Here is a 22,968-nt window from a genome sequence, read left to right as displayed (position 1 = left end):
GAAATCAATACTTTGGCTATGATTCATCAAATCGGATAATTCTGCACTATTTGAGCTTCTGGAAATGGAAAATGTTGTAACTTTAGACTCTTCAGACATAACGTTTAATAAATACTTCTTTATTTGAATTATCTGTGGATCTTTTTATTTCCTGGGCCAGCTCCGTCCAGAAGGATCTTTTGGTTGATCCTGATATGTGGGATTTCCCATGCCATGCTTAATAGCTCCTGTAAATAGTCTTGTTTAACTGTTCAGTGAACTAGTCTTCTGACATTGCCCCGGGCCCTTCCTTCTTGGTAAAGGTCAAACACAGCATAGAACCAGCCCTAGCAATAACGCCTCCTTCATACAGCTTAAATAACTGAATGGCCTCACCTCGACAGCTGTTGAAGAAAAGATTTGACACAAAACTCATCGTCTTAGCTGTCTTTGCAGTTGCAATCCACTTAAATACAGAAAACACAGATCTGCCATTCTGAATGGAGTCACCAGAAACCAGCAGCGGTGTTCACCTGGCTGCATACAGACCCACACTTCCTCCGTCAGTAGTCAATGCGAAGGCAACAGCTGGAGGGTTTGATGAGTCGGGCTACTATCACTGCTATGGTGATGGGAGCAGTGTAGCATCTCATGGATCTGATGCTCTAACTGGCTATGAGACTCTGGATGCCCCGCCACACTATGACTTCTACGCCAACACAGAGGTGTTCGGCCGACAGAGGCGCTTCAGGCCATCTCTGTACCAGCTGCATGCCAACCCTGAGGTGAGGAGTCTCTGCATGTCTCTGCTCTTCTCAAATGACTAAAATTAAGAAAAAGAATAACAGAAATGCAGGTTGAATAGTCAGTAATAATATAGTATTCTTTTGGTTCACAATTTTAGCGTCTAATTTCCACTGAATATGCTTCAAATGGTCTAAAACAAACTCTGTTCCCATGATACATTATTTAAGTTTCAGGTCGTCTATCTCTCCTTGACCCGACAATACTGGCTCCATTACTATAAACAAAGATGCTTTTAGCCAAAGTTTCTGTTGTAAAATAGAATGTTGTGTACAAGATTACATCTTGCTACTTACTAACTTGTTATAGAAATAATTTAGAAAAGTTTGTAATTCAGAAATCTAGTGTGAGACGAAAAGCTGTCAGTGTGGTCCTAGTCCTGCTACCACATCTTTCTGTTTGTGTGTGATAGCATTTCAAGTTTGGACATTTCTGTGTTCAACCAGTTTTATATACTTTATATATTTTATTATTGTCTGCCAATAGCAACTGACAATTTTCTTCATACACCATGAAAAACTAATTAAATATGAACTAAAGTTAGGGATGAGCTCTCGCTTCCACCCACAGCTCTTTGCTGCATGTCATCCCCTCTTTCTCCCCGTTCCTGTCATTCTCCCTGCTGCACTATAATAAAGGCAATATACAAAAGTCCCCAAAGATATTCTTGAAAACAGTTAACTCTATATGTTTAACTAATTTGTGTCATTCTTGATTTCTGTGACAATGTCTACTTTCTCGAGTGTTGGTTATCAACAAAATCTATGTTTCTTGTAAATGTGTGATTAGTGATTTTAGACTATAAAGGTAAAAATGTATTTGACTTTACTTGACTAGGTTGATTCCAGACCTCCGTTGTATGAGGAGACAACAGCTGAACAGACGAGAGGAGAAGACAGCTCAGAGGAAGGCGAGGAGGAGCAGGAGGAGCAGAAGGAGCCACCACCTGAACCTCCCCGCTTTGGCTGGGTACAGGGAGTCATGGTAGGCCGGGTTACACTAGTATGGGATTTTGGGATTTCTGCAATTGTGCACGATTGACTCGCTGGCAATCATTTTGCACAATCATTAGATCTGCTTCCGTTCAAAGGTAATGCATGAAACAAACATAAAGGCCATATTTCTGTCACATTTTTCACATTGTTTTCCACTATTGTAAGTTTGACTGCTATCCTTTTAATAGGCTACGTCTTCTCGTTGCACCCTCCTTTTAATGGGACCAGACTGAATCATTGGCACCAACAGTTGATCATTTCGAGACACTTAAGTTCTAATATTCGCATTGCGGCAATGGATGGAAAATCAGATTATTTGCATTTTTCTTTTGCAGATTTTCTGTAAATGATGTTGAAACTTGCTCTGCATTTGGATTGAAACCCGTCTAGTCTTAGAGATGTGAATTAGGTACAGTTTCATCAGCTGAAAGTTAATCTCAGCACAATGCTCCTTTGACAGGAGAAAAAAACATGGAAAAAGGGTCAATATGTAACTTGTTGTGGATAGATTACAGTAAAACTATTCCTGAACTATTTACAATGAAATGACGACCTCTGAATAAGTCAGTGTCTCACCAGGAAGGTTCAAGTATAATTTATTGTCATTGTACAACACAGCGTTGCCCAACAAAATGCAGTTGCAGTCCCATTTATTAGATATTTATTATCTGAAGGAAAGAACATGTTCAGTCTCTAGTCTTGTGGTAGGGCAGCTCATTCTGTATTGCCTGCCACCACCACCCATCCTCTCCCAGTGCAGACTTCAGGTCATGGTCTCAAATTCATTTTGTTTTTTTTTAATGTGCTGATGACAGCTAAAAGAGACACAAACCACAGGTTAGATCAATGTCAAAACATCTTTGTGTGAAAAAACCTGCATAGTGTACATTGATCTGAATTATCACACTCACAAATAAATCTCAAATGGACATAAATGTCCTTTGGGGATTTTCCCTTTACACTCATCTTGGTCATCATGGCAATTTAGGAGACTTCTGAAAAACACAAACAGATTTAAGTTTAAATATTGAATGCTGTATTTTGGTTTGAAAATCACAATTATCATCATTTATCAATTATCAAGTATCATTAATATAATTTACAAAGGGTAAAAAAAAGACATGGGACAAGTTATCCAAGCTACTGTACATACAAGGGGTGCAGAGTTGAGCATCCAGAAAGACTTAACATCTCGCCACAGTGATGACACTGTTTATTTTTTGAGGTGATGACACTATGTCTTTAGATAAATAAAAAGCACCAAAAACAATTATTTTCTGTTTGCCAAATGCTATGACAAATTATTTGTATTTCATTACAGTCAGATATAAGTCAGTGATTAGCAACAATATTGACTTTAATGCATTTTTGTGCAGCATTAGACTAAGAATCTCATCTGTACATTTTCCCTTTAAAGCATTTAAAAAAATGTTCACTATTGCTTTTTTTAATTCTTCCAATATCCCTTCAAAGTTTTTACCTTCTAATCACCTGTTGACTTATTTCAGCAGAAAGCCTAAAAGATGACTTTGAATATCAGCCATGAGAGCCACTTGCTCTCAGCTCATATGGTCAAGCAATCACATATGTTTGCATGTAGGCACACAAGTGCACTTCTAAAAAGATGCACGCACACACGCACACACACACACACACACACACACACACACACATGTTCAAAGCTCAATAGCCGATCCTGTAATTTATAAACAGAAATGTACTGCACCTCAAAGGTATAATCTATTCTATTGTGTTGAGTTTGAAGGGCTGCATGTGCATTCATGTGTGAGTGGGTGGTCGAAGGTGTGTGTGTATGAGAGAGAGAGAGCGAGAGAGAGAGAGAGCGAGAGAGAGAGAGAGAGAGAGAGAGAGAGCGAGAGAGAGAGAGAGAGAGAGAGAGAGAGAGAGAGAGAGAGCGAGAGAGAGAGAGAGAGAGAGAGAGAGAGAGAGAGAGAGAGAGAGAGAGACAGCATGAGACTTGCAGTACAATAAGGTTTCTTTTCCTTTGGCTCACACACAATGTTAGAGGGAGTTGTCCTTCAATCAGAAGATTGGCGGGTCGATCCTCGGCTTCTCCAGTCCATGCTGTGTCATGACTTTACTTATTAATTTATTTTCAATTATCTTTAATAATCCTTTATATTGTTTATATCTATACAACAGAAAAATCCTGTTTGACAACTATATTGTTGTGGATTAAAGAAGATTCTTCAAAGCGTATTACCAAGCAAGAAAGTACATCCACCACTATGTCATACTGTCTCTACTTTGGACCTTCTACTGATTAAGCTGCTTGCCCGTCTTCAGTCGGCTATAATTTCCATTTTTTAAGAAAGCACCATTTCCACCAAATAGGTCCGGCTACACTACAGTCGTCATAGTGTGTTAGAGCTCAGGCTGGAGCAACACTGGAGCACTAATGGTTTTTTTAGCACTAATGTATGTGGCCATTTTCAGAGCGACGTTTTTGTGTAGCCGCTCTGACTTCTTTTCAATAAAGCGCGTTTCTGCCAGAGAAAAACACTATGAAGACATTCTAGAAAGAATCCTTTCCTCTTGAGGAACCTCTGGCATGCTTTACTGGTGTTGGTGTTGCACTTCAAATGCTGTCTTGGTTTAACCAGATCTTGTGTATTTGTTCAATTCTGTCCGTAACTGTCTGTTTGTAGATCCGTTGCATGTTAAACATCTGGGGGGTGATCTTGTACTTGAGGTTGCCTTGGATCACTGCTCAAGCTGGTATCGGTACGTCCAACAAAACCTGTTTGTGTGCTCGGTCCATTGTAGATGCAAATTTCACCAAAACATTTCTTTGATATGTCAGCCTATGAGAGAGTCAGTGTGGCTCATGTCATCCTTTCTCCCCTTCTCTGTGTGTCTTTCTGTCAGGTCTGACCTGGGTGATTATCCTGCTGTCCTCCTGTATAACTGGGATCACTGGTCTCTCAACCTCAGCCATCGCTACCAATGGCAAGGTCAAAGGAGGTCTGTTCCCTCAGTGACTCATGCGTGACACAACAAACTACTTAATAAATTACAAATATTTCAAAAATACAAAGAATTAATCAGGATTAATATGAGAAAAACAAAACATGTGGGCTGTATCAGACATTGTATACAATTTTAAATGCCAGTGATCCCTTACATGATGAACACGTTTCCCATGATACATTTTGCCTGTTGCGCCCACTTCTGTCTTCAGGTGGGACTTACTTTCTGATCAGTCGCAGCCTCGGTCCAGAGCTGGGTGGGTCCATTGGTCTGATCTTTGCTTTTGCCAATGCTGTAGCTGTGGCCATGCACACTGTGGGCTTTGCTGAGACCGTTACAGACCTCATGTATGTAAGTAGGATGTGTGTTAATATGTATGTGGAGCAACTTTTACAATGATACTGTACAGTAATCACAGTTTTCTTTCTCTGAAACACACTGACATTTCTTCTTTCTCAGGAGAATGGAGCCGTCATGGTGGACCGAATCAATGACATCCGCATCGTTGGCATCATTACAGTCACATGTCTACTGGGTATCTCACTGGCTGGCATGACGTGGGAGTCAAAGGTTAGCTCAACCAAATATATGAGACCATTGTGAACTGCCATCGTGAGTGATGACAAATTGTTGGGATTTTAAAATGTACATGAAAAGACTTATCTGATGTGCTGAATGTTTTATCGCTGCAGAAGTTACAGAATTCATTATTTCTTTCTTTATTTTTTATACCACTTATACCTTCATAAAGCTGGAGCCAGCAGTCCATACTTAAGTTAGCATAAAGACCAGGAGCAGTGGACACATCAGAATGTTCCTTATGTTTATTTCCAGCATGCTTGGTATCGAGCATGTTCATCCTAGCTAGTGGGATAAGACCAAGGTTATTTATTAGTGTGCTGAGATACATTAGCTTGTTCTTGCATGTACATTTCTGTCTGCATCCATATGTTTACCGTATATTCTGCCCTCCACAGGCACAGGTTTTGTTCTTCCTGGTCATCATGGTGTCATTTGTCAGTTACGTTGTTGGAACGATCACTCCTGCTTCACCACAGAAACAAGCCAAGGGTTTCTTCAGCTACAGAGGTGACTGTTTAGTCCTTGCTCAGAGTATGATATTCCTGCAAGCCAGTGCAACGTTTCCTCTTTCAGCGTTGAGCTATTTAATATGTGTATGGTGGTTTATACACAAATCAAGGATAACCCATCTTTGAGTCTTTCCCTTTAGGAGCTCTTCGATAAACTAACTATTTCACCTTCAACAGCTGATATCTTTGCTGCCAACTTTGTACCTGGCTGGCGGGGACCAGAGGGCAGTTTCTTTGGCATGTTCTCCATTTTCTTCCCCTCCGCCACCGGCATTCTGGCAGGAGCTAACATCTCAGGAGATCTGAAGGTATGTTCATTTCTTTCTTTCTTTCTGTTTATTAATTTTCTTGTAAAATCCTAAATTTAGAAAACCATGCATTGTTGTCAGTGGTATATGAACATGCCTGCTTGCCCCTGACATCATCTTGTTCCTGCACATACATACACACAAACCTTGATCAATATGTATGTAGTAATCCCCCCCAACCACTTCTTCAGATGAAAACTGTTGTTGATAGATTCAGATGCAAGACTTTAGTGCAACATATTTGAATTCTACACATTGTATCTTAAAGATGCATAGTGACTGAATCCTGGTTATCACAATATATTTGAGCTTTTGGTTGATCTGGAGGTTATGTATATGAAGGCAGTTTTCATATGAGAAGTGGAAGTAGTCATCATCACCCATTAGTTTGCCAACCACAAGCGACACAACAGAGTGGAGTACAACACTGAATAAGACATTTTTAGGAAATCAAAAAAGGTTACAGGTAACTTGAAACCCACGATGAAAGAATTAGAGCTGTAAGAGGGAAGCATGAACAACCCAGACCGGACAACACCGTGGTAGCGACCTCTCAATTACAAGCTACACCCTAAAGTGTATTTTACTCTAAATGGGGCCATCAGTTTCTGTTTTGAAGAAGACTTAAATCTAGCAATTACAACTATAAACTCATGTATAAAATGTTTACTGAGGTAATGAATCAATAGAACAGTAGGGTCAAGAGTAATGGCTATCATCAACGGTCATTTACAAACAGTCCTACTAAATGTTAAAGTAACAGACCAAAACACATTACTCATAAAGATGCTAAATTTAAACCAGATATGAAACTACATCTAATATATATATTTTTTATATACATGTACAGTCATGTTATTCATTTAGAAAAAAGATGAGGGCATCATAAAAACATAAAATAACTCCTTACATAATTATTTACATGGAAAACATTTACATCAAAGGGCATCACGCAAAGGACAATTGGCACAATTGGCACAGCCTTGAGCATTTCCCACAGTCTTTGCTTAAGTCACTTATGTTCCAGTTAGGCTGATTTGGGTTCAGCAGTTGCCTTGTCATGGGTCCTATCAGAGCAGGTAGCTGACAGAGGAGGTACTGGGAATTTTCTGGAAGTTATACTGTTGCCACTGTTGTGGTGGTAGGCAGGAACTTGAACAAGGGTGTGGGAGGATGACTCAGTTTCATCCAGCACCTTTATCCTGGTCTCGCCTCCTTTTTCAAGTGGTTCTTGAACAATTGTAGGCAACCTTTGCTCCATTGTATCCACTGCTCTACCTGCCGTGCAGAAGTGGAAGGAATTCACAAAAAGTGCTTTGGTGGCCTGCTTCAGCTCAGACAAATAGTATGATTTATAACATAAACCAGCACAAAACTGACAATTACCCACATAAAGCACTATGTTCTAAAGAGACACAATTCAAACGAACACTGATAAAATGTAACATTTGCCTTTTAGTACATAAAACAGCAAACTTCACAATAATCAGTCAAGCACTGCATGTTTGGAATTGTAGGCTGTCGCTACACAGCATCACCAGCCACCAAATAGCCCTTTAACTGACTGCAGACTGACTCGGTGATGTGCCATCACTGACTGAAAACTGAACTGATGAGACCGTACCCTGGCCATCACTTTAACAAAGAGAGGAGGATTTTGAACTTCCAGCAGTGTCGGTCATAAATAGTGATTGAGAATGAATTTGGCACCTTGTCTTCAAGGTGGAGAGCATTTTACCAAGGAATCAAGATGGGACATAGAGTGGACACATGTTATGGCTGCTTGCCTCCTCCATAGCTTCTCGCTGACACCAACTGACTCACAGACTCGAGACTATTGAACGAGGGACAGGGACATCTGGGGATGCAGATGCTTACTGTCAGCAACAAGGGGGGGAACCTTTGATGTAAGGGAGATCTTTAGTGCTTTCACTATCTCACCACAGTACAGTGTGTCCTGGCAGGATCGCATGTTATAATAAGTGGAATGTGTTGGCAGAGGGATTGATGACTGCTGTAAATATTTAATGGGACTGTTTATAAGTAGAGTGTTTGTAATGTGATTGTCTCGCCTTTTGTAATAATCCATATTGTTTTCTGATGTATTGCCATAATAAAAGTTGTTTTTTGATATGATCTGAGTTATTTTCGTTCTTTGCTATATGTCAACAAATTGGCATTTGCAAAGGTTGGACATCTAGTGCTGTTTTGTTTCAATGCTGTTTGTTCCTTTGCTTAACTGAGGGGCCAAAAATATTATTATTAAATCGACTATAACAAAATGACAGGTATGTCTTTTCACTTGTTGTGAAATTCTGCTGCAATGGCATTCCACTTAGCTTCTTTCTTATTGTCTTTGTAGATTGTGTTCCTTGGGTCATACAACACTTTGTACTTTGAAGATCAATTTCATACAATTCCATAGTTGCTTAGTTTTTAGAGATTATGTTAGTTTTCACTATTCAAAATGCTCTGCATAAATAAATAGACAGCAATACATGAGAAAACATGCAACGGGAAGCAATCAAATCAAAGAACAATATAAGTTTACAATAAAATAAAGATTATAGGCTAAATGTTAAATTAATATGATAAACTAATGATTAAATCCTAAAATATGTAGTAAATTGTAGTATTGGTGCGGCATGGTAGTGTAGTGGTTAGCACTGCCCATCACAGCAAGAGCAAGAGGTGCATGGGTTCAATCCAAGGTGGCTGGCTGTTCTGTGTGGAGTCTGCATGTTCCTCCCACAGCCCAAAGACACGCAGCTTAGGTTAGTCCATGACTCTAAATTGCCTGTAGGTGTGAATGTGTGCGTGAATGGGGTTAAGTTACTCTTTAAAAGTGTGATGTTTGTGTCTTTTGTCCTTTCCTTCCCAGAATCCAACAGTGGCAATCCCCAAAGGAACACTAACAGCAATATTCTGGACCACCATTTCTTACCTCATCATCTCTGCAACCATAGGTACTGTATGTCCCAACTGCCTACCACATCTGTATCTCAGACTGTCTACTACATCTATATCTCAGACTCCCTACCACATCTGTATCTCAGACCGCCTATCACATCTATATCTCAGACCGCCTACCACATCTGTATCTCAGACTGCCTACCACATCTATATGTCAGACTGCCTACCACATCTGTATCTCAGACTGCCTACCACATCTATATGTCAGAGTGCCTACCACATCTGTATCTCAGACTGCCTACCACATCTATATGTCAGACTGCCTACTACATCTATATCTCAGACTGCCTACCACATCTATATGTCAGACTGCCTACCACATCTGTATCTCAGACTGCCTACCACATCTATATCTCAGACTGCCTACCACATCTATATGTCAGACTGCCTACCACATCTGTATCTCAGACTGCCTACCACATCTATATCTCAGACTGCCTACCACATCTATATGTCAGACTGCCTACCACATCTGTATCTCAGACTGCCTACCACATCTATATCTCAGACTGCCTACCACATCTATATGTCAGACCGCCTACTACATCTATATCTCAGACTGCCTACCACATCTATATCTCAGACTGCCTACCACATCTATATGTCAGACCGCCTACTACATCTATATCTCAGACTGCCTACTACATCTATATCTCAGACCGCCTACCACATCTGTATCTCAGACTGCCTACTACATCTATATCTCAGACCGCCTACCACATCTGTATCTCAGACTGCCTACTACATCTATATCTCAGACTGCCTACCGCATCTATATGTCAGACTGCCTACCGCATCTATATGTCAGACTGCCTACCACATCTGTATCTCAGACTGCCTACCACATCTATATCTCAGACTGCCTACCACATCTATATGTCAGACTGCCTACCACATCTGTATCTCAGACTGCCTACCACATCTATATCTCAGACTGCCTACCACATCTATATGTCAGACTGCCTACCACATCTGTATCTCAGACTGCCTACCACATCTATATCTCAGACTGCCTACCACATCTATATGTCAGACCGCCTACTACATCTATATCTCAGACTGCCTACTACATCTATATCTCAGACCGCCTACCACATCTGTATCTCAGACTGCCTACTACATCTATATCTCAGACTGCCTACCGCATCTATATGTCAGACTGCCTACCACATCTATATCTCAGACTGCCTTCCACATCTATATGTCAGACTGCCTACCACATCTGTATCTCAGACTGCCTTCCACATCTATATGTCAGACTGCCTACCACATCTGTATCTCAGACTGCCTACCACATCTATATCTCAGACTGCCTACCGCATCTATATGTCAGACTGCCTACCACATCTGTATCTCAGACTGCCTACCGCATCTATATGTCAGACTGCCTACCACATCTGTATCTCAGACTGCCTACCGCATCTATATGTCAGACTGCCTACCACATCTGTATCTCAGACTGCCTTCCACATCTATATGTCAGACTGCCTACCACATCTGTATCTCAGACTGCCTACCGCATCTATATGTCAGACTGCCTACCACATCTGTATCTCAGACTGCCTACCGCATCTATATGTCAGACTGCCTACCACATCTATATCTCAGACTGCCTTTCGTCCATATAGTGAGTTGGACTTTGAATCACCGTGTGAATAAACTTAATTAGTATTATTTTACTGGAAATATATTAAATTGATTACCAGCTATTTATTACTGCATATTGGGAAATAGCAGAATATGATTATTAAATAATGTTGGAGTCAATTTTTTATAAATTCTGAGTTAAATATTGGCGTAATTTGGCAGTAATTTCAAAGAAATTTGAATAATGTTACTTGCTAATTAGCACCTACTTAACAAGAAATGTGCAGACCTGTAAATTAAAGTGTTTCCCAAAAGTTTGAATTTAGTCATTTGAATAGAATGTGGATATGGATTGTTTGTTTGGACATAGATTTTATTTCTACCACTAACCAGTGCCAATAATTACAAACAATATCCACAATACATTTGCGTTCATGATTTACATCATTCATTTAATTATTTTTGGGATTTGTGGTTAAATAATCCTGTGTATGCATATGCATATTCTTTCATGCGGTCTTGTGTCCTCGTGTGTTTATTTCCTCCCAGGATCTTGTGTGTTGCGGGATGCGTCTGGCCTGTTAAACGACACCCTGTCACCGTCCTCATCCCGTCAGGATTGTGTTGGTTTAGCTTGTCAATATGGATGGGACTTCACTGAGTGTATCAATAACACATGCACCTATGGCATCAGTAATTACTATCAGGTCAGCACAAACCCACTCACAGGACACACAGATGAGTTAAATGTGGCTTTATTCTGCACCGTGTTAGATATGGTCTATAACTACCCACAAGGTTTACAGTCTACATCACAAGTCTGCAAAGCACAAGACATCTTTACATGTTTTCTGGCTGATGAATTCCTTTAGAATTTCAAACAAGCAAACTTTACATTGACCTTGTGAAGCTACTTGGGGTCGCCAAAAAATGAAGCTTTCCTGTCAGTTCTCAGACATTTATTTGACTTTTCTTTCCATGAAAGATATATGATGATTACACTGACAGCAACAAGCCAACAATAATGTCATTCTGCATATATCTGTAATAATCAGTAACTGTAGATCACCTTTATCCTCTGGTGAGAGAGATGAGACCAATAAGTAAACAGTACATTTGTGTTTCTAGTCGATGAGCCTGGTGTCAGCTTTCGCCCCTCTCATCACTGCTGGTATATTTGGAGCGACACTCTCTTCTGCTTTGGCCTGCCTGGTGTCTGCTCCCAAGGTCTTCCAGGTACACTCACACACACACACACACACACACACACACACACACACACACACACTCACACACACTCACACACACACACTCACACACACACACACACACACACTCTCTCTCTCTCCTTTGAGGGTGACTGGGGCTCAGTGGTCGACCCCAGGCTCCACTAGTCAATGTCGATGTGTCCCTATAGGCAAGACACTTAATCCCAAATTGCTCCCGAATGCTGTGCCGGTGTATGTTATGAATGGTTAGATTGTCCTGATGGGCAGGTGGCACCTTGCATGGTAGCTATGGGTGAATGACATGTAGTGTTAAAGCGCTTTGAGCGGTTAGAAGACTAGAAAAGCGCTATACAAGTACACACACGCACACGCACACACACACACACACACACACATGCACACACACACACACACACACACACACACACACACACACACACACAAATACACCAGATGAAATAAATAGTAAATGGACTGTGCTTGTATAACACTTTTCTAGTTTAGTCAACCGACCACTCAAAGCTCTTTAACACTACATGTCATGATTCACCCCTTCATACACTGATGGCAGAGGCTAACATGCAAGGTGCCACCTGCCTATCAGAAGTCACTAACATTCATACACTGTAGGAACAGCCTATGGGGGCAATTTGGGGTTGCGTGTCTGGCGTCCTTTGATTGAAGGACGACCCTGCTCTACCACTGAGCCACAGTCGCCAAAATACCTTTTGTGAATGTTATTTATTTTCAAATGTCAGTGCAACCGTTTCCATATTCCTGCGCATGTTTAAATACAAGCTTTTAATAATTATTTTCTGAGAAATATGATTTTTCTTGTAGTGTCTGTGTAAGGACAAACTCTACCCTCTCATCGGCATCTTTGGGAAAGGTTACGGCAAGAATGATGAACCGCTCAGAGGCTACCTGCTAACGTACATCATCGCTGCCTGCTTCATTCTCATTGGTGAGGCTTTGATGAGAACCTCTGAACCCACGAGAAATTGTAGCAATTATAGTCTTATTGGAAATGGGAACGTCCTGAAATGTCTTAATGAGAATGTGAACTGGAAAATAAGTAAACCAGAACTTCAAATGGGAAGACTTGCTCCAAGACAGCAATAACAACTGTATATTGTATGCTGATGAGATGGAAGCTCTTTATCCAACAGCTTACTGTTGCTGCTTGTTCTACCTTGCAAAAATAAAAAAAATGATCGGCTTAAAAAAATGCCCCATATCGCCAAGTCTTTTGGCAAAAACATTGGTGACATATACATTGCATTTCTTTTGACTGCTTCACAATATAAGTCACACTAGGTTTCACCAGTCGGGCCTATTTATTATGAAGTAGCATTAGTACAAATATTGGGTTTGCATTAACATTAACAACAACTTAATACAACTCTGATACAGTGTCAGGAGAAGGAACAGTAAAAACTGAGGCTCATATCAATCAGATAACTTTACAGCCATCCTGGATGACATGCTGCGTTGTTTCCTGTCAGCAATTTAAACTCAGTGTGGGAATGGAGGACACACAATGAAAGCTCCTGTATTGAGATGTAATTACAGCATGTAGATACATTAAACTGCTATTGCATAAAAAAAGTGTCAAAATTGTGTTTCACTTTCTGAAAATCTTTTGGGTAATAACTGCGATTTTCCTAAATTCTGTCATTCCTCTCCATCAGCCGAGTTGAACACCATCGCTCCCATCATCTCCAACTTCTTCCTCTGCTCATACTCTCTTATCAACTTCAGCTGCTTCCATGCCTCAATCACCAACTCACCAGGTAAAAAGCTCCATTTATAATTCTGCAGTACATTGTGAGTGGGCTGGTGCAGGCACCTCTAGCACACGCCAGGCATATACAGTACTGCGGTGGATTGCCTATAGCATGTCATTTATTTTTGACCCATGCTTTGCGGTCTTCAAATCCTTTGTCATGTGGTCATTGATATATTTGATAGGTGTGATTCAATAGTTCCATATAAGTTTGTCCCAACACAACTCCGTGGCTGAAAAAGGATTATGGAGAAGTTGGATGATGAGGAGGAGCTCCTGTGCATAGAATAATAAAGGTGAACGTTGTAACAGGACGTGAGGGGAAAACCCATCTCCCTGCTCTGATGTTCAATCAAACTTCTGCTTTGTCCGCGTAGACGGGCATGTAGTCAAAGGCCCAATCCCACTGTCACAGCGTTACCAGGGGACGCCCAAAGGCGTAAATGTGTTCAGTCTATTACATTCATACAGAAACAATAACAATTCAGATTTAAGATGGTACTTAGGTTTATCATCAACCGTTTCTTTTAATTTTGCTTAATGAAACTGTTTTGACAAAAACAAGTAAATAGATGTGGCAATGACCTCTCCTCTAGTAATGCAAGAGCCTGGAGGATGTTCAAATCAGGGCGTAAAAGTGTGAAATTGTGCAGCCCCTGCAGCCTCTCACACTCACCCATTTGCCAGGTGACATCAGAGGGTTCAGGGCTGAAGGCTGTGCACAGGACTTTGGGTTAGGGTCACATTTTCAGGAGGCCTTTGCAGTTCTCTGAGAGCTCCGCAAACTATCTCTGCGGCTCTGCTGGTGCTCCGAGCAAGCTTTTCTGCAGAAGTATAAATTAGGCATTCCTGCTTGATCAGGAGAGTGTGTCGACATTGTTGTTTGTACGCATGTGTATGTGTGTGTATCTACAGGTTGGCGTCCGTCCTTCAGGTTCTACAGTAAGTGGCTGTCGTTGCTGGGCGCTGTGGTTTGTGTAGTTATCATGTTCTTGCTGACTTGGTGGGCAGCCCTCATTGCCTTTGGCGTCGTCTTCCTCCTTTTGGGATACACACTCTACAAGAAGCCTGGTAAACTCAAACACAAAGCCTATAGTTATACAAACCACAAACAGTGTGCTGTCAGAAACTCCATTCTCCAACTCTGCTGCTCTTCTCTGTGCTTAGCTGTAAACTGGGGCTCCTCAGTTCAGGCAAGCTCCTACAACATTGCTCTGAGCCAGTGTGTCGGTCTCAACCATGTGGAGGACCATGTCAAGAACTACAGGTCAGTGACAGAACCACCCTCCTGTAGAGTGTCTTCTGTAGTCTACCTTTAGAACAGAAATGTTGGTTTTGTTGCGTTGTTGTATTTTGAATTCGGGTGGGGGTGAAATGTGATTGTAATACTTAAGCTGAGCTTCATAGCTCAATATCTGGTGATGAAGAAAATAGCTTCAGTCAAACGTGCTGCTTGCTGTCGTAGGCCTTCCAAGTAGTGTCTTTCAAATGAAACTATCAATTCCATTACCTTCATAAAAGCATTTTGAGGATAATTCCCTGTAATAGGTGCGAATTCTGATCTTATTCCAAGGAATTTAAATGTTTCTTGGAAAAACACGTAGTAGCTTGTTTGCAATCATGTGAATATTATGACGCACAAAAACCAGATGGAGGGCAGGAAGTGAAGAACCTATATACTGCGCGAATTGGAAGTGGAGGAAAGTGAATACTTAAAAGGGTTGAACCTGCACACAGCAGCTATCGTCACAAAATAAAAACACATATTGGATGTGATCCCTACAAAACGAAGAAGAGCGATTTTTCCCACAACTTGACCGATTTGGCCAATGTGGAGGTGATCGACATTACAAATGACCTCATCCTCAAGAACTAAAAACAATGACAAAAACACAGAGAAAGCTAGTTAGCTATCTACGGGGAGATTTGTTTTTAGCGATGCTAGCTACCCGGGCAAAAACAAGACAGCAGTCCTTCAAAAATGCTCACAAAATAGTTGTAAGCCTTCATCTGTCGACCACCATGGTCTGTGTTTTTCGTCAGTTTTAGCTCCTCCAGACTTTAGACGGAGGTTTTGATCTATGTCTGTCGCTGTTTCTTATGAGTTTTTTAAACTTCTCACCTTTGTGTACAATTATTTTTGGTAAACAGCGCAAACCATAGGCATTATTGCTGCAGTGCTGAACATGCCTCCAGTTGCCCGCCCTCCATCTGGAAAGCACGCAGATGTGAAGTCATCTGCAAATAACCTATTGCTTTGCTGTCGGAAGTTAGATGAGAAGATCTATACTCATTTCTGTGATCAACAGAAGTGTTCGTGTGTGTCCAGGAGCTCTGCACTAAACTGCTCAACGTCTACACTTTTCAGACCCCAGTGTTTGGTGCTAACAGGTCCTCCCAGCAGTCGTCCAGCTCTGGTGGATCTCGTCACCTGTTTCACAAAGGATCTTAGTCTCATGATTTGTGGCAATGTAGTCACTGTGAGTCCAACTAAACATGCACAGATATACACACCAGACAGTGAAGTTTACATTTTTGATTAACTAAAACACATTACAACTTCTACAGTTGATGACTGAAATTATTACTTGTTTGACCCTGTATTTGTCAGGCTGGTTCCTCCCAATCAGCAGTGGAAAAGGCGAGCAGCGACAGTCATGTTACCTGGTTGAACCAACGGAGGGTCAAGTCATTCTACAGAGGTGTGGTGGCTACAGAGCTTCGATCAGGGGTCAACATGCTGCTACAGGTCAGATTTACAAGGTTACGAGGTTTGTTTATTGCTATCATACAACACAGGGTTGTGCAACGAAATGCAGTCTGTTGTCACATATCCTACATAAGAAAAAAGAGCAATAACAACATTATATAGTGGAGGGTGGAAGATGAATTAGAAAGACGGCAGCATGAACAGGCTGTGGCTGTGTGGGTATCGTCTTTTCATTTTCTTTGGGCTCTTCGCACACATTTCAACTCATTTCAATGATGTTCTGGGCAGATTTAATGCCCCGCTGTAGAGCCCTCCTGTCCTGGGCCGGGCACAACTCATGCCAGTGTTAAGGTCAATTTATATATTTGAGTTAATGGTGAGTTAAGATTGCACAGTTAATTGTTAACATATTACAGGTGTAAATACAATCATCACTGACTAAAAAGTTACAATAATCTGCTGAATCTACCTCTGTGGATGTCCTCCCAGCTTCTGATTGGTTAGCTCAGTCATATGTGAGTTGGGAACAAGGACGTGTTCCTGTTGTTAAGCTGATCTGGGGCCTATACTACAAAAAGGTTTAGAATAGACAAAAAGTTGCATTCACATTAAAGCGACAACTAGAACAGACAATGCAGCATTGTTACACAGTAGAGGTGTACAGTCTCATCAGTGTGCTTCTATGGTCAACACATAACCTCTGTTGCAGATAGTTTGAAGTAGTGAATGTTAAGATTTGACTTTTCTGAAAATAAATCGTTTTCTAGACTAGATTATATTCCATATACATAATAAGTACAGTGCGTGATGACAGGTAGTGGTCAGCTTTTTACCCACAATAGAAAGAATGTCTGCACACTGCCAATAAGCTCTTTTAGTCACATACTGCTTCATCATACCTCGCTGATCTTTCCACTATCTGCATTACTACATCAACAGATATGACAGTTAAAAGTTGAATCTTAGATTATTACTCATTAAAGTAGAGTGAAATAAAATGAAGAAAAAACAATTCTATGACAGCAACTGTCCCATACCAGCTACTTAACATGTGGCCATGGCTTTCCTCGTGTGCACACATTTGCAGTTAGATTAAAGCCAGATTGAATAGTGCCAGTTGGTAACCAGCCGAGTGAGATCAGTTATCCAGGATTGTCGATGTTAGGTTCTGTGACGAGGTCTCAAAGAGAGCCTGAGGTAGTTGAACTTTGTGAGACGGGCTCATCTCTTCTTCTTGTCCTGTTGTTAACTGTCCACCAGGGGGCAGGTTTGGGTCGTATTAAGCCAAATGTTTTACTGATGGGATTCAAGAAAGGCTGCTGCAGTGAAACACCTCAGGCTGCACACAACTACATCGGAATACTACAGTGAGTACAGTGGGAAATAATAAACCTCATCCTGTGTGTCTGTGTACTTTTGAACCATTCTATAAGCACTGACAATAATATTTTGCAATAAAGCTGTCCATGTATTTCAGTGATGCATTCGACCTGCAGTACGGCGTGTGCATACTGAGACTGAAGGAGGCACTGGATGTCTCTCGTTCATCTCAATCAGATGGTGAGAGCCTGATTTGAAATGAGAGTGGAGCACACGGAGCTGCTGCAGCTAGAATGATGTTAACAACGTGCACATTCATGCATCATCATTTGAGTTACTGACTACAAATGAATCCATATACTGTACATTGCAAATCCCTATGTTTTTATTTCAGTTAATCCAGGTTTAGATGGACGAGAGGAGAGTATAAACACCGTTTCTGCCCCTTCCCGCCTACAAACAACAAATACATGTACGTATATGCATGGACGTATTGTGGCTCACTGGTAGAGCAAGGCTGTCTTTCAATCAGAGGATCAGAGGTTTGATACCCGGCTCCACTAGTACTACATGTCAATGTGTCCTTGGGCAAAACACTTAACTGCAAATTGCTCTCACAGGCTGTGAGTGGGTGTGAATGTTAGTTAGAGTCCTGATTGGCAGGTGGCACCTTGCATGGTAGCCCTGTCATCAGTGTATGAATGGGTGAATGATGACATGTAGTGTTAAAGTGCTTTGAGTGGTCGGAAGACTAGAAAAGCGCTACACAAGTCCATTTACCATCAGGATTCATATCCCTTACGTATTCTGGCAATTTGAAAACATCTTGAGTAAAGCTTGCCATTTACCAATGAACAAAAAATAATATTACAAACAAAAAACGATAATAATGCAGTTCACGAGATCATGAAAGCGTAGATTGTGTAGTTACTATTTAACATAGGAAAATGTATGCCTCTGTTTTGTCAACCAAACCCATTGATTGGTTGCGGTGGGGGAATGTGCAACATATCTGTAACACATGTAAATGAATATAATGCTTGTGTGACTGAAAGTAGAACTACCAGATGTGAACCCTTTGCCAGGCTACTGAAGCAGAGAAGGAAGGAAGTGAGCTTTATGAACTACTCAGCGAGACTGGAAGGAAGCGAGGAATGTGTGTGGCTTGTTTGTACAAAATGTGCTTTTGTGCTGTGCCTGTAAACGTAGCGGTGGGGAATGAGAGATTGCGGATTGGGTTTCACTTTGGTGTACATTTATATGCTTATTATAGGTGTATTGATAAAGTATTGGCTTTTTACTCGCAAATATTTTATTGCACATACAGTCACAAGCGAAGTTTGTCCTCAACTCGAGTATTGGAGTCTCCACTGCGGCTCCTTTGCGCACTTGTGTGTATGTGCGTGTGTGTGTGTGTGTGTGTGTGTGTGTGTGTGTGTGTGTGTGTGTGTGTGTGTGTGTGTGCGTCTGTGTGTGTGTCGATGGAGAGCTCAGTCCGACAGAGTGCAGCTTTTTCTAAGCGAACAAAAACATAAAGATTCTTAGTTTTAGGTGATTGTACACTGATTAAAACATAGTTATGAATATTATTAATCCCCCTAAATGTTACACACCTTGTCTTTTGAATACACAGAAATTCAATAAATAGATGTCATCAAAATGTAAAAAGATAACATTTTTTTTGTGTATACAAAATTGTTTGTAGCTTCGGTCCCCGTTGAAGCAGAGCCTCAGCATAGTACGGTGTTCCAGAAAAAACAAGGAAAGAAAACCATCGATGTGTACTGGCTGTCTGATGATGGAGGTCTGATCATCTCTCTATCCATCTATCACCTTCTTCTCTTCTCTGAAGAGTGTTATCACAGGTTTCCTTATCGTGTGTGTGTGTGTGTGGTTTACCAGGTCTGACCCTGCTGCTGCCCTACCTGCTGACTCGGAGGAAGCGTTGGGCCAGATGTAAGGTCCGCGTGTTTGTGGGGGGAGATGCAGACAAAAGGGAAGAGCAGAGAGAGGAGTAAGCACTTCAGATTACTGTTATTATTGTCTGTCAGATTTCTCTGGGTTGTTTGCACCGTCGTCTGATTTCTTTAGCACATTTGCCAAAAACGCGTCAGAATAAATTGCATGAATGACATGAAATGGAAGGAAATGCAGAATTGCATATAGGATGAATTATCTAGCCAGTTATCAAAGACTCATATTGCCGAGCATAGCAGGACGTAGAGAGAAAACAACATGTGTAACTAAAAACATGAATCATGGATACAGTCTGTTTAAAGCTGTAATAACAGCTAAAATGGCTAACATGCTAGCAGACTATTATCTGTTTACCCATCCGGCAGCTTTTCCTGCTCAGAAGAATGATTAAAAGATTATTGCTGTGGTTTACAAGTATGTGACTTTGAAGGAAAATGTCAAACTTTACGTTCGATTATATATTTACATTCTCTTTCCAGGGTGTTGGCACTGATCAAGAAGTTTCGTCTTGGTTTCCATGATGTTGAAGTGCTTCCTGACATCTACCAGAACCCCCAGCCCGCAAGGTACCCGAGTTACACTGCTGTCCGTCTGTGCTGTGACTATGTTCTGTGATGGCTGGTGTGCACACCTCTCGTGCACACCATAGCTGGATGATGAGGAGGAGCTCCTGTGCCTGGAAGTTAATAAGGATTTTGTAACTGATGTGAGGTACTGGTGCGTAAATCCCACCTCCCGCCTCCAGTCCAGTCAAGCTTCTGCGTTATCTTCAGAGCCTGGCACTTCGTCACATTTTTCAGGATGTGCGCGGCGCATTTCTGCGGCTCTCTGCCAAAGCTCTGTGCAGGCTATTATTAGAAAGAAGCAAAGCAGGGAAAATGATCGATCATCATGCAATTCAACATGTGATCCGGGTTGAGCTGGGTTTACCACCTGGGCCAGAATGGGGGTCAGTAGCTCATTTCTGCCCCAGGGCCAGCAGGTTAATAATAGTGCCATGCATGTGTACATGCTTTCATGGAATAACAGACAAACCTCAACATTGAGGTTTCCAGATATACAAAAAACAGTCATCATGGTAAAAGAGTAATGAATTCATCCATACTTGATTTACTTTATTACGTATTGTATTACCCATGATCCCTGTTTGTCTTTTTATGATTTAGTGTTCATCTTTTTGAGAACATGGTGGGTCGCTTCAGACTGGATACAAATCCCAAACAGGACTCTGATTCTGGGCCACCAGGACAGCAGGAGGAGCAGTGGATGATCACCGACCAGGATTTAGAGAGGAACAAGGCCAAGGTCTGACACACACACAGAAACACACACACTGATCAAACCTGAAGCACACACATTGTTATACAGTGAATATAGAATTTAGGAGTAAGAAATAATCAATCGGAAACCTTTTTTCTTGCTTGACTAAATTTGTAACTTTCTCTGTGTGATTCAGTCTCTCCGTCAAATTCGTCTAAATGAGGTTCTGCAGGATTACTCCAGAGAAGCTGCTCTGATTGTGATGTGAGTATAGTGATTCTTCTTGTTAAATCATATGTGTGTAAGTACGCGGTAAGCTAATTGCATCATTCCACTCTCAGTGAATGGCTCTTGAACCATGGTTGTGACTTTTAAAGCCTGTCGGCATACACAGACCAAATACAAGCACTACAAACTGTTCCCCTCATTAAACCTTCTTTGTCATTACTGTGTATGTCTCCTGACAGCACCATGCCAGTGGGGATGAGAGGAGTGTGTCCCAATACTCTCTACCTGGCGTGGTTGGACTTCTTGTCACATGATCTGAGACCTCCAGTCCTGTTGGTCCGAGGAAACCAGGAAAATGTCCTCACCTTCTACTGCCAATGAGATGTCTCCTTGAGACCAATAATCAGATACTGACTCATTAACTCACCAACATGATATTTCATCTTGATTTAGACATGTCAATGCCTTGATGACTGTTGATCATCTAATCCTGTAATTAATGTATGATTCATGTGTCATGTAATTACAATGTTCTGGGCCTTTAATTCAACAAATGAATGATGAACACATTTAAGAAGTCCTGCAAATGTAAACCACTGTATGGAATATACTTTAAACTGAAGCCCTTATTGATTGTAATTGGTAATCAAAATGATTTGTAATGATGTACAATTATAAGCAATTATGAGAAAAATGTATGGCACAGGAGTGAGTTACTGTAGTTCAATTCACGTTTTATATCAAAAGACCCCATGCAGGGATAATACCAGATTACCCTATTGGCCAGACAGATGTTTCCTGGTAATACAAACATTTCTTTAGAGGCATTTAATGATGCAACTGTTACAGGTCCCAGCATGAATGGGCCTGATCACAGATTTTGTGCCTGAGAAAAACAGGAAATAAATGAAACAGGCAAACGCTGTGGCTTCTCGCTTCAGTGTCCTCTCAAGCTATATTTATTTTTACACTTAAAAATACATTAAGTTGTAATAAACAAAATAACAAAGGTTACACTACTATTATTACATGTTTGATCAACATATCTGTTGTCTCTTGGGCTAAAACCCCTCCTAACTGCACTTTGGCAATATGCCCACAGCCACTGTGGCGTACGTGAGACAGACACTCTTCCAAATGGCGGCGGTGCGTCACCAGTACAGCGAACAGCTAACAAATGCTAACAAACATTCACAACACTTATATACATATTACAGTCACATTAATTAACATATTTAGGATGGATCGACCTAACAGCGTGTTGAGAGGTAATATTCCTTTGACTGACAAAACAGTACAATCTCTTAAAGAAGAAAAGAAAGACTTTCAACCAGACAAGAAGATTTGTTTTGATTTGGTTGCAGATGGTTCTTACAAAATAACATGCTTACAATGCCACTGGTCGACGTGTTCTGGTTAAGTGATGATGATGAACAAGTAAAAATAGTATTACCAGCAAATTGGAAAGGAATATGTACCCAAGTTATGATGACAGGAGAAATAACAGTATTAAGCCCTCCACCAGGTAGCAGATGACCCAGTTTATATCTCATGGACATATACTTGGTCATCTTGCATCACAGGTAAAAAAAAAGACACTTAAAATAAAACGTAGTTCATGTATTACATGTGATTTTCATTTTAAGCACAGCATATTCAATCAATTAAGCATAGTAACACATGTCTGTCCTGCTAAAAGTACCTCTCCTGCTTTAACAGAATTTGTTTAG

At 41.0% G+C, this 22,968-nt stretch overlaps 1 protein-coding gene across 1 annotated transcript; it reads left to right on the top strand.

Annotated features, from left to right (window-relative positions):
* Positions 1-479: 479 nt before the first annotated feature.
* slc12a3 (solute carrier family 12 member 3) lies at positions 480-22,447 on the top strand. The gene is made up of 26 exons (XM_076076073.1): positions 480-764; positions 1,621-1,767; positions 4,448-4,523; positions 4,668-4,763; positions 4,981-5,120; positions 5,229-5,339; positions 5,747-5,858; positions 6,038-6,168; positions 9,050-9,134; positions 11,278-11,435; positions 11,857-11,964; positions 12,798-12,921; positions 13,649-13,750; positions 14,659-14,814; positions 14,911-15,010; positions 16,112-16,223; positions 16,355-16,492; positions 17,714-17,820; positions 17,931-18,013; positions 18,168-18,245; positions 19,479-19,577; positions 19,676-19,787; positions 20,230-20,316; positions 20,917-21,055; positions 21,207-21,274; positions 21,478-22,447. The coding sequence occupies exons 1-26, from the start codon at positions 480-482 to the stop codon at positions 21,617-21,619; spliced, it is 3,096 nt and encodes a 1,031-aa protein (XP_075932188.1). The 3' UTR covers positions 21,620-22,447.
* The last annotated feature ends 521 nt before the right edge of the window (positions 22,448-22,968 follow it).

Source organism: Anarhichas minor, unplaced genomic scaffold (genome assembly GCF_050575085.1).
Source record: "Anarhichas minor isolate MPS153535 unplaced genomic scaffold, ASM5057508v1 ptg000005l, whole genome shotgun sequence".
Lineage (NCBI taxonomy): Eukaryota > Metazoa > Chordata > Actinopteri > Perciformes > Anarhichadidae > Anarhichas > Anarhichas minor.
The sequence above is the reverse complement of the archived record's forward strand: the minus strand, read 5'-3'. Positions and strand labels throughout refer to the sequence as shown.

Coding starts and splice junctions, on each gene's coding strand:
- slc12a3 (XM_076076073.1), top strand. CDS start 480: ATGGAGTCACCAGAAACCAGCAGCGGTGTTCACCTGGCTGCATACAGA. Junction 12,922..13,648: donor TGCCTGCTTCATTCTCATTG/GTGAGGCTTTGA, acceptor CCTCTCCATCAG/CCGAGTTGAACACCATCGCT. Junction 17,821..17,930: donor AACTACATCGGAATACTACA/GTGAGTACAGTG, acceptor CATGTATTTCAG/TGATGCATTCGACCTGCAGT.